The 13130-nt window shown below is 35.1% G+C and overlaps 1 protein-coding gene across 1 annotated transcript in view; it reads left to right on the top strand.

Annotated features, from left to right (window-relative positions):
* Positions 1 to 13130, top strand: part of TYR (tyrosinase) — a 122906-nt gene that overhangs the window by 10649 nt on the left and 99127 nt on the right. Inside the window, exon 2 of the mRNA XM_011938472.1 lies at positions 3474 to 3690. Within this exon, the coding sequence (XP_011793862.1) occupies positions 3474 to 3690 (217 nt within the window). The remainder of the gene's footprint in view (positions 1 to 3473; positions 3691 to 13130) is intronic.

Here is a 13130-nt window from a genome sequence, read left to right as displayed (position 1 = left end):
TCCTGTCATAGAATAATTGATTTATTGTTATTGAATTCCAAACCAAAGTCTTAAAATGTCTTTGTGTCAGGCACCATACCATAACACAATAATACATAGTGAACAGGATACAGTTTTTATTTTGGTAGAGTTTATTGTCTAACAGGTATGTTTATAAAGATTAAATATGTATACCATATTGCCTTATTCATTGATTTAAAAATTCATTTACAAAAATATTAGCAATTTGAGTATTTTATGTAACTTACCTTCTAGTGGAGTAGGTCTAGGAAGTGTGTGTGGTGAGACAGTAAAATGATATATATAATATTTTATTACTTTAAAAAGTTAAAGGAGTTAAAAATATAATAAGATATATATGTATTGTTTTATTGTCTCACTCACACACACTTTCTAGACCTACTCCACTAGAAGGCATGTTACATAAAGTACTCAATAGTTAAAATGATAATACTTATTAAAAAGCATTTTAAATCAATGACTAAGGCAGTATGGTATAGACATTTAATCTTTATAACCATACCTATTAAACTGTAAACTCTATAAAAATAAAAACTGTGTTTATCCTGTTCAATATGTATTCTTGTGCTCTGGTATAATGCCTGACACATAGACATTTTAAAACTTTGGTTTGAAATGCAGCAACAATAAATCAATTGTTCTATGAGAGGAGTTCTTTTGATTATATAATATGTTAGAAGTTGCTAAGTGCACAGATAAAGCAGAAATTAGTGGTGTACAGTAAATGTTTAATAACTTGTTCTCAATGGGGAGTGGGAAGGTAGGGAGATATGATTCTGATTTTCCAATTGTTGTGGTGTAAATACTGACAATGGTAGATTTCCATCTAATGATGGGATATTGCTGAACATTCCAATACTGAGAAGGGTTACACACATTGAACTTTTGCTAGTGCTAACGAGCTCTACAACACTGCTAAAGTGGGTAAGGCTGAATATGATGTTAAATAGATGTTTAGTGTAGATCTCATTAAGATAATGAGGATATGAATAACCCAAGCAGGTATCAGGAGAAAACAGTCTACCCAGAAAAAATAACCAATACAGGAACATGTTGCATAAGAGTGATTGGTGAGTTCTGGGAAGTGCAAAGAGGGCAATGAAGATACAGAAGAGAGGGAGAGGGAAAGGGAAAGATCAGCAGGAAATAATGTTTGCATCAGACAGGTTCTCAGCAGAAAATAGATACTCAAACCAAGTTATATTAAGACAGTTTATTTAGATAAATTTGATCAAGATTTAGGGAAATCAACAAAGAACAACATCCTGTTGTCAGCCACAACCGAGATATAGGACTAGAACTCTCTATTTTATTTTAACCTAGAACCTACTTTTAAAAAATGTTGAATGTTGAGCTCTGCTAGACTAGTTATAAAAGCACAAAATACACTACAGATGAAGTTGGAAAACTTGGGTTGCTGTCACAACACTTCCATTTATTTGCCATACAACCTGGAAAATGCCACTCAACCTCTCTGAGTCTCATTTTCCTTATTTGTGAAGTGGAAAGTATTGCTTTGTGATTTAAATAAGGCAATGCATGCGCCATGTTTTCTTAAAAAGTTTTGCTTATAAAAAGGTGAGAAATTCTTATTTTTAAGATGGTATTTCTGCAATGAAAATCGCCTCAGTTCTAGCTAAAGGATCAGATAAATTTCTAGTTTTTAAAAAACAATCAACCATGAGTATTGTACTGTACATCAAAAAAAAAAAAAAGAGAGAGACACAGTAGGACATTTTATGAACAAAAAAGCACAAAGTGAAAGTATTTCTAGTCCTTGACATTCGAAATATAATATAGATTAATGTTTTTAAAGCTACAGTTTGAGTGTTTTCTGTCGGTCATGCCACGTGCTATGGGCCTTATATAGAGAGAGATGACTATCTCTATTGTTACCAACCCTAGCCTCAGCAATTGGCACAGTGCTTAATATATAATAGGTAATTAATAAATCTTTTATTTTCTATAACTATGTGAAGTAGTTGTTGTTATCTTCATTTGATAGATGAGGCCTAGACAGTTAAATCATTTTCTTAAGTGGTAGATGCAACACTAGAATCCTGTTCTAGGTTTTCACTTTCATGGCTCATTCTGCAACCTTAAAAAGCTAATTCCTTCAACATTTTAAAATGTAGTCATATGCCGCATGATGGAATTTCTGTCAAGGATGGACCACATATATGACAGTGGTCCAACACTACTATAAATGGAGCTGAAAAATTCCTGTCACGACATCATAGCAGTCATAATGTTATACACAATGCATTACTCATGTCTTCGTGATGATGCTGGTGTAAACAACTACTGAAATCCCAGTTGTATAAAAGTCTAGAACATACCATTATGTACATTACATAATACTTGATAATGATAATAAACCACTATGTTACTGGTTTATGTATTTACTATTCTATATTTTTATCATTATTTTTGAATGTGCTTCTTCTACTTATAAAAAAGTAAGTTAATTGTGAAACAGCCTCAGGCAGTATCTCCAGGAGGTGTTCCAGAAAACGCCATTGTTATCATAGAGATGACAGCTCTATGTGTGCTATTGTCCCTGAAGATTTTCCAGTGGGACAAGATGTGGAGGTGGAAGTCAGTGATATAGACAATCTTGACTCTGTGTAGGCCTACGCTAGTATATATGCTTGTCTCTTAGTTTTTAACAAAATTTCAATTATGTTTGTAAGTAAAAATTTAAATAACATAAAGCTTATAGACTAAGGATATAAATATTTCCTACAGTTGGACAATGTGTTTGTGTTTTAAGCTAAGTACTATGATCAAAAGACCCCAAAAGTTTCAAAAAATTAAGTAAAAAAGTTACAGGAAGTTAAGGTTAATTTATTATTGAAAAAGAAAAATATTTTTATAAATTTAATGTAGCCTATGTATATAGTGTTTATAAAATCTACAGTAGCGTAAAGTAGTATCTTCGGCCATTATATTCACTCAGTATTCCCTCACTGACTTACCCAAAGCAACTTCTACTCCTGCAAGGTCCATTTATGGTAAGTGTCCTGTATATACAAGTATGTCATTTAAAAATAATTTTTATACTGTATTTTTACTGTACCCTTTATATGTTTAGATAGATAGGTTTAGATGTACAAATACTTGCCATTATCTTACAGTTGCCTATAGTATTCAGTACAGCAATGTGCTGGACAGGTTTGTAGCCTAGGAGCAGTAGGTTTTGCCATACAGCCAAGATGTTTAGTAGACTATACAATCTAGGTTTGTGCAAGTACGCTATGACGTTCACACAATGACAAAGTCACCTAATGATGGATTTCTCAGAACATATCCCTGTCATTAAAGACACATAATTGTGGTAATCTCCTAAGGAGAAGTCTAACAATGGTAATTAGAAATTCCAACAATTCTACCCTTCTTCTACTGACTCAGAGGTGGTGACAGTTTGTTTAACATGAGGGTGTTTTGTACAGATTATCTGTAGCCGATTGGAGGAGTACAACAGCCATCAGTCTTTATGCAATGGAACGCCTGAGGGACCTTTACGGCGCAATCCTGGAAACCATGACAAATCCAGAACCCCAAGGCTCCCCTCTTCAGCTGACGTAGAATTTTGCCTGAGTTTGACCCAATATGAATCTGGTTCCATGGATAAAGCTGCCAATTTCAGCTTTAGAAATACCCTGGAAGGTAATCTCTTTCTTTTCACTTTTAATATTTTTTCTGAATTTGTATTTACAGTCTCTTATCCAAAGTCTGAGGAGGTGTTTGAGAATTCAGAATTTTCTGAGTTGACCAAGAATATGTGTTGTATATACTTATATTGACAATGACCCTAGCTGACACTGGTCAGCATGTTATAATTCAACATGTTAGCTTCAGGAGTCAGGTATGGTGGCTCATGCCTGTAATCCCAGTTTACTTGGGAGGCTGTGAGAGGTTGATGACTTGAACTCAGGAGTTTCAGGCTGCAGTGAGCTATGACTGTGCCACTGCATCCAGCCTCAGTAACAAAGTGAGAGAGTCTATGAGGAAAGAAGAAGAGGCAGAAGCAGCAGTAGCAGCAGCAGCAGCCGCTTTAGTGAAATCTATGAATATATTCATCTTATGAATAAATACAGGCAATAGGCAACCTAATGGTGAGTGAAGTCAGTTTTTTCCATTAAAAGAGAAAAAGTAATTTCATTTCCAGAACAATTTTGTATTGTAGAATTTCAGATATAAGTCTATGGACTGATAGTATTTTCCCACATTTTAGTGTTTTAGTTTTCTCCTGTTTAAAATATTCTAGGCGTTGTGTCCTTTGAGGTAAGTTCATTCATTTAACTGTAATAAGGACACAGCACATAGGTCAAGCCTCCATATCATTATCCCTTAAGTTTTCTGTTCTTCATCAGAGATTACATCTCATGATCTTTTCTAACTCCTAAATATTTCTCCTACAAATGCTTTCATCTTGCTTGCATTTTGCATTCAACATCTGTTCATTCTTCTCTGCTCTTAGCTGACCCAGTCATGAATCCCATTCCATTCACATAAATTTGCATTAGGAAAACAAAATTTCAAACAAACACAACAAAATAAAAACAAAAACACTCATTCAAGTCACAAATTTAAGAGGAGTTTGGGGAAGACATAGGCACTGACTTGTGGCAAGGCAGACAACTCAAAATTTAACACTAGACATCTCACCTCCTTAAAGGCCTGTAACACCTTACCACATAGAAAAACTTTCCTCTCTTTTGTAATCCTTTCTCCTAAACTTGTTCTTTTTTTTCCTTTTTGTCATTGTTTTACACCCTAACTTTTATTATTGTACTGTGCAGAGCGGTTTTACTGTTTCATTCATTTCCTTGTTTTACTGAAAACCATAGTCTCAGGGTCTTACATCCAGAATCAATTTAAGCAACGAGAGTCTCATCCTAAAGATGAATTCTATTCTCCAGCTATGTAAACAGAAATTAGGTTTATTCTTCCACAGTAATATTCATGATTAACTTTTTAAAGTAATAACCATATCCAAAGCACCATGTCAAACACTTTGTATGGCATTATCTCACTCAATTTCTTATAAACATCCTCTAAGGAAGATTGCATTTATTATTCCCACTTTTAAGGGAGGAAACATTATCAGAGATATTCATCTTTTGGTTACTGCTTCTCATTGAATAAGTGGCAGAGATAATCTGCACCCAGCTTTATCACGTACCAAAGTCCAAGTTATCTCCTTCACACTCTGATGATCAACAGTGGGTTGAGAGTTTCTTTAAAGTGGACAATACCAGTTTGGTCTTTTGATACAAGAAGGCAAGACATAGTACCAGGGAATTTCAGAGCCTATTTAACAAATCTAAGGTACACGATTTCAAAGTCACAATCTGGGAGGACTGAGTGACCCACTGGACTCTTTAGGGATTAACAATAGTACTCAGAATGCTGATATTAATGATGTTGCAAAATGAAGCTACATCTTTAAGGAAATTGGAATATTTTGCTGTTTCTTCAGGCAAAGTTTTCAGCCATGAGTGACAAAAGCATATATTTTATTATTACGAAGCATGGGTTGGTCACAGAAATAAGGTAGGGGAACATCACTCGTCTAGGGTCTCAAGTCAAAGAAAAAAAGTGACTCAAGATGTGTCAACTCAGCCAGTGGTTTCCAAATGAGAGTCTAATACACACAGGTGAGGAGGGAACAGCAGATTTACTGCAAATAATTTGCTACTACAAATAATTTATGTTTGTAAATTATTTTTTCCCATAATTTCTTCTGATTTTACACACTTCAGTAGGCAAAGTGTGTGAGAAGAGACGCAACATAGCATATTGTCTGGCACATAGTACGTGTTCAGTAAGTATCTGATAACCAAATACATAAATAATAGTTAGAATCCTTCAAATTTTGTCTAACCCACCACTTACTTTATCTATGCCTGTTGCATGAAGTCCATGTCATGAGGCAAAATGTGAGAAACCATTAAGCTGAGCTGCCAAGAAAAACTTTCCTTTAGTAGGTACACATTTTAAAATTATTTTTCCTTAAATTTGTATTCAGCAATAATTTTAAGCTTCCAGAATTGTGAAAATAAAAGCAATACAAAACCCATGAATATATGTTTTACCCAAACTTATATTTTATCCTGTTTATCTCTCTCTCTCTCCCCCCCAGTCTGAGCCATTTTGAGGGTAAATTGCATAGACTAACTCTTTACCCCTGAATATGTTAGTGTGTATTTCCTAAGGATAGGGATAGACTCATATAGCCACAGAACAGTTTTCAACTTCAGTAAACTCTATGTTGATACAATGCTTGTATCAAATCTATTGTATATATTTCAGTTTTTAAAAATAGATACAATAATATCCTTTTCACTATTTTTCTTCTCCAAAATAGAATCTAGTCTAGGGTCAAATAGCATTTAGTTTTCATCATTCTTTAGTCTGAAATATTTCCATAGTCTGTACATATGTGTCTTTATGTGATTGACAGCTCTGGAGGATATAGTTCCTCCTCTTCCTCATTTTTTAATAGAATGTTCTTCATTTTGAGTGCATCTTATATTTCCTCATGACTAGATCCAGATAATGCACTTTTAGCCAAAATTCTACATAGGTCATTGTGCATCTTTCTGAGATGCTGTCACATCTGGAGGCACATGATGACTATCTGTCTCACGTTGGAGATGTTAATTTTGATCGCCTACTCCAGATGTGGTTCAGTCTTCCCACTGCATAAGTACTTCTTCCACTTGTTTGATAAACTGTCTACATGGAGAAACCACCTCTTATCACAATTTCTCCTACAGTTGCCATCCATTGATTGCTACAAATGTATGATTTTTCAGCTTCAGCACTTCTTTTAAATTTATTAGCCAATATTCAGGATTCTACTATTAACAAGAACCCTCCATTCTTTCTATTTATTTATCTGTCTACCTATCTATTAATGGTATGGAGTAAAGGCTTTCCATTGTTTAATGGTATATAACTCATTGATATGCTTAATTATCTTTGTGTGCCAATGGTTCCAGAATTTGCCCATGGTACACCTTCAAGCTTGTTCTTATGTCTCCATTTCATATACACATTTTTTAAAACACACACTCTCTCTGGTAAGTAAATTATTCTAGAGCATCTTGTACCTACAATGCTAAGCTTGTTCTTATGTCTCCATTTCATATACACATTTTTTAAAACACACACTCTCTCTGGTAAGTAAATTATTCTAGAGCATCTTGTACCTACAATGCTAAGCTTGTTCTTATGTCTCCATTTCATATACACATTTTTTAAAACACACACTCTCTCTGGTAAGTAAATTATTCTAGAGCATCTTGTACCTGCAATGCTCCAGGCCTGAAATTAGCCATGACTCTAAGGAGTAATGTTTTCTTTCATTGGAAGGAAATTCAAGGTCAAGATTTGGAAGCAGGTTTTGGTCACCAGAGAGACACATTTTATCTCACAACATGAATAGGGCAGGGATTTTTCTTCTGCAAAATAGAATCCAGTCTTGGGGTGTCTTGGTCTACAAGGAGTACTCAAGTGAATATAGCAGTGAGGACAGTAGGACTTGAGAAGAGGTCAAATGTCACAATTACACCCTGCTCTCTCAATACTTGCCCATGAAATGGAATTGTTGCTTTTGATTAAACCTCAAAGTTATTGCTTCCTTTTTGTTCTTGGTCTTGTGAGAAGTGTATAATGCACTTCCCATGGAACAAAATATTCATAGTCATTGCTAGGACAAAGGAACTGTTGTATTTTTCTCTATGGAAGTTATTTAAGTAACCTCAGCTTTCCTCTTAGATTTCATTGCTGAAATAGTGAAGATGTGTAATTTGTGAATTGTATAAGAGACCTCATGGCCGGGCACGGTGGCTCACACCTGTGATTCCAGCACTTTGGAAGGCCAAGGCAGGCGGATCACCTGAGGTCCGGAGCTCGAGACCACCCTGGCCAACATAGAGAAACCCCATCTCTACTAAAAATACAAAAATTAGCCGGGCATGGTGGCACATGTCTGTAATCCCAGCTACTCAGGAGGCTGAGGCAGGAGAATCACTTGAACCCAGGAGGCAGAGGTTGCAGTGAGCCTAGATCATGCCACTGCACTCCAGCCTGAGTGAGACTCTTTCCAAAATTAAATTAAATTAAAACCTCATGTTTCTAGATAAAGCAAATACAAATAAGTCTGTATTATAAGCAGTTTTCTGATTAGGTTAAATAGGGGACCCTGTGCAGTGTCAGTTGTCACATTAAAACAGAAATTTTCTCTCATGAAAATCTCTGCCTATCCATTATGTCCTGTATATCAGAGTTTACAAGAGATTTTTTTTTAATAGCACTGTTGGGGAGTGGGACATGGGAACTGAAAGTTCAATGAATTGATTAAAGGTAATCAAACTGATTAGGATTAGATCCTAGCTCAACCACTTCCTAGATGTGTGATCTTAGGTATGTTATTTAACTTCTCTGGGTCTTAGTTTTATCATCAGTAAAATACGGATAACATAATAATGTATAAGGTTCAAAGAATTAAATGATGTAATACATGTAAGGTACTTAGAACATTTTTTTCAACGAAGGGCACAACACTATTGTGTTAAGCTGTGGTTAGTTACTGACAACTTAGTTAGCAATCATTAACTTCTCTGGCAATTAGCTTAACAAAGTAAGTATACATTGAGTTCTGAGAAAGCATATTATAATGGCCTACATTTAGTGGAAAAATAACGGAAAGGGGAGGATGGAAAAGAAGATTCATGAAGATAGACCCAAAAATAAATAATGTTTCTGGAGACAGATAGGATTTCAGGGCAAGTTTCAAAAATGAGGTGACAGCAGGAGCAAAGGTATCTTCTGTTACCCAAAAGGGAAGAAGGAGACAGGAACAAGGAACAACTTGTTGGTGTTTAGTGGTGTATTTCCAACTCTGAGCACAGTGGCTGCCTATAGTAGGTGCTCATTAAGTACTGGCTGACAGACTGATAAATCAATAAATGAAAGAAAGCTGCCTTCATTGTAAAACTTATATATACCAAGAATAGTGTAAAATCAAATTAATCATAGGTAAGGCCAAGTCAATCTTGGGTGATCATACATTGTTTCAAACCACCCCCTTCTAACAAATGCAATTTATGACTATGGAAACTTATTATTGGAAGATACTTTTCAGCATATTCCGTCCAACATCCCACACTATGCTAAGATGCCCACTGGGATAGCATCACTATGTGACCTATCAAGGGAAAACCTACCCCACAAGGGAAAATAAGAAGTTCTTTAGGATAAACCAAAATCTAATTCCATTCAACTTAAATAGAGCTATCCATGAACCTGGTATTATGGTATACTATGGAAGTACAAAATATACAAAGATAACTTACACAGTTTATCTCACTGAAAAGCTCACCATCAAGTGAAGAAACACCACAAATACATAAGGAATACACAAAATGGTAATTGATATAAAATGAGGTAGGAACCCAGATACACCAGAAATATTTCCCAAGGAGGTGAAAATAGAATTGGATCTTGAAATATCATTAACTGCTCACTGAGCAGAGAAGAGGAGGAGAGGCATTTCCAGCAGAGGGAACAACATATGCAATGACGTAGAGGTGTGAAAGTGTGAGACGAGTTACCAAAAAATGAGAAGTTCTACGTGGCTAGAATATTGAGTTTGTAGTGGGAAATAACAAGAGATGTAAGGAGTTTAGAAAAATCCATGCATACCAGTGTCTCTCAATCTTCTTGAAGGAAAAAAAACACATTATAGGCCTCTAGGAATATGTTCACAAATCCCTAGAAAATTAAGAAACTGAAGTTTATTCTAAGATTCTTTCAAATCTTCACTTTAAAAGAGTTATAAATTCATTAATATTACATTAAACATTAGCCGTCATCACCATAATAACCTAATGTTTAAAAACCATAACATTCATATCTTCAAAAGTATGTCTGAAAAATTTGTCTTGAAAACATTGCCATCAACAAGGGTAGTTGTGATAGGTTATTAAGCAGGAAATTGATATTATCCTACATATTCTTCAAAAGATATGATGCTAGTGGCATTAGCAGAATGCAAAAAGATAATCAGTGAGCTATGGGGGGAGTCATGGATGATGAGGGCTAGATCTAAAGTAGTGAGAATGAGGATGAAGATGAGTTGGTTAGTGTATAGAATCAGAAGCTCTGGTGACTGACTATAAGGCAGCAAGGAAAGTAACAAGTTCAGGATGATTCTGACACATCTGTGATTGATTTCTAACAATTGGTCCTAGCAAATTATACATCATTTAAAAAAATAATTTCTCTTCATTTAGCAGCCCTTATAAAACTGATATGTTTCTCTAGAATCTTAACTTTTTTTTCTGCAGCCCTTCAGTCCTTTTTATTTCAATGTGACTGTCAAGCACTTCAGTAGGAAGTATTTCACCACTTCACATGCAAAGATTTTTTTAAGGAGCAATCTAGAGAGTGGTAAATGAGCTCTGAGCTTTAATGAGAAAGAGTGGAAGTTTTGCACTTTTTAATGACATTTTAACATGAATAGTGTGTGTATTTGCAGAGAAAAGCCAGCTGGGAAACTACAGTGAAGCCTCCATAGGTAATCTAGTTTTCAGTCTTCTTGCCTGAGAAAAGGACTTTCTTAGTTCAAGCAAAATAAAATAAAATAAAATAATAAAATAAAAGTCAGTCAGATTCAAAAAACAAATTCTTTTGACACGAATTGTGTAAACTGGGTAGTCAAGGAGATAGTTAACATGGGGTGACACATTCTAGTAGTTGGAAGGCTAAATTATTTCCCTGGTGTATTCCTCACTAATTCTGAGGGAATCAGAAACTCAGTAGTTTGGTGTACCCTGACTCAGAGAGAGGCAGAAGGTTTTGAAAGATGGTTAATCCAGATCAGGAAAACCTTTCTGGGCCTGTTTTACTTAATCCCCCAGATTTACCACCTCGATAACCACACTGGTATTCTGATCAGGCAATAATCCTGATAATAACAATAAAAATTCCTATGTGTCTGACATTGATACTTCTCACATGTTATCTTATTTTGTCCTCATAACAGTCCTAGGATATTTCATTGATTAAACTAAAGGACCATTCTCAGCAAAGTAATTATTCCAGTAAATTTCGGAGACAGTCTCTGTCCTTATATCATAAGCTCATTCCACTCATTTTACTCAAAAGGTAACTTTTTTCTCTTTTCTTCAAGTTCTCAGAGCAAATAGAACTCTTCCTATAACATGAAGGGAATTCAACAAGTGACAATTGTATTGTTTTCCAAGTGGATTTGCTTTATATGTAGTTCTTTAATCAGAAACTAACATTACTGTTTTTAAAATTCTGAAACAAAATAGGGAATGTTCTACTGTGAATAAGATCTTTGTAGATATGTATGTATGTTTTAAATTACTGAAGGCAGAAGCTGCTCTCAGGGAAGAGTTAATATTTATGTTATAGGTTCACACACACATCCACACCCACACACATGTGCGCACACACACACAAGTCAAGTGTAATTACTACATATGAAAATTCCTGTCAAATTCTTAATCAATATCTTATTTCTCAAAGCATAAGGTTGGGAGGACCAGAATATGTTTATCACATCTGGTTATTTTAGCAATTCTCTAGTTAGCATGCAGTGATAGCCTACTAGAAATGATGAGTATCTGAAAATTAGGGGGGGCATTTTAATTTTTGCAGCAACAGAGTTCTTAAGAACCAGTGACATTGTTGAAACATCTGAGTGGTAGAAGGTCACTGTTTTCTATTTCAGAGAGGACTTAGAATAGTTTAAAGTTTGAAGGTATTATTGCATGATACTGAGTAACTTCTAAGTAGTAAGTGCACTAATGGTATCGCTGGGGCGCTCTGTGTTTAAAAAACAAAACAAAAAAAACAGCATTTGTCCCCATATATTTATACGTTTTAAAATGACTCTTCTACCTATTCCTTCTTCTACTCCTCTAGTTGTACTGGCATGCAATTTGTTGTTCTTGCCAAATGTGAACACTGAGAAAGTTAAAGTTAATTTATGTAAGCCGTGTGTCATCTTCACTCTGAATTAAAAGGTGCAGGTATTATCTTATGGCAAGTACCGTCTTAGGAAGATTCACTAGAAAGAGAGAAAGAAACTCCCCAGATTAGTACAGAGCCCTTTAGGGTCAATGAAAACACTGATATTGAAGACATATAGAACTGTATTTCAGTATCAGTTCTAAAATTCTGGGCATCTACTTCCTAATTTGTAAAATTTGTTCAATAATTACGTTTGGGTTATTATGAGAATTTATGTACATCTAGCTCCTATTACATACACAAAAATGTTTCCCTTTTTCTCCTCCCACCTTCTCTGTAATCTTCAATAGTCTTCTCAACTTCTGTTATAATTTAGCATAGGTTATCAGTCTTCATGATGTGTATTTATCCATGCTAAAGAGCTTTTGTTTAATTTTTCAAGATTTGAACTCACTGCTGTGGAAAATGGCTATTTACAGAAGGATAATCTCATTTTCCAAGAATTCAGTTGAAGGTCCTAGAAGATCTTTATGAAGCAAAATAATACTTTTCTTATTTTTTAAGTATTCTCAAAATAATTTAAGTATTCTTATATATAAGTATTATATATAAGTATTTTTATATAATAAATATACTTATTTAAGTATTCTCAAAATACTACTTCTCTTCTAAGTATAGAGTCAGGCATTAAGACATATAGACATCTCACTTCCTTGGGATAAGTCTTGGGAAACATATCACTACACACTAGCAATAAAATATTGCAAAGAAAACATAACTATTTTATGCAGTTATTAATTAAACAAATATGAGTTAAAAGACTTCAGGAGTTTCGCTCTGTAGCCCAGGCTGGAGTGCAATGGCACAATCTTGGCTTACTGAAACCTCCGCCTCCCGGGTTCAAAGGATTCTCAAGCCACAGCCTCCTGAGTAGCTGGGACTACAGGTGAGTGCCACCATGCCTCACTAATTTTTTTTGTATTGTTAGTAGAGATGGGATTTCTCCATATTGGCCGAGCTGGTCTCAAACTCCTGACCTCAAGAGATCCACCACCTTAGGCTCCCAAAATGCGTAAGCCACCAAGCCTGGCCTA

This window comes from Colobus angolensis, unplaced genomic scaffold, assembly GCF_000951035.1.
Source record: "Colobus angolensis palliatus isolate OR3802 unplaced genomic scaffold, Cang.pa_1.0 Scaffold174, whole genome shotgun sequence".
In the NCBI taxonomy this organism is placed as follows: domain Eukaryota; kingdom Metazoa; phylum Chordata; class Mammalia; order Primates; family Cercopithecidae; genus Colobus; species Colobus angolensis.
The sequence above is the reverse complement of the archived record's forward strand: the minus strand, read 5'-3'. Positions and strand labels throughout refer to the sequence as shown.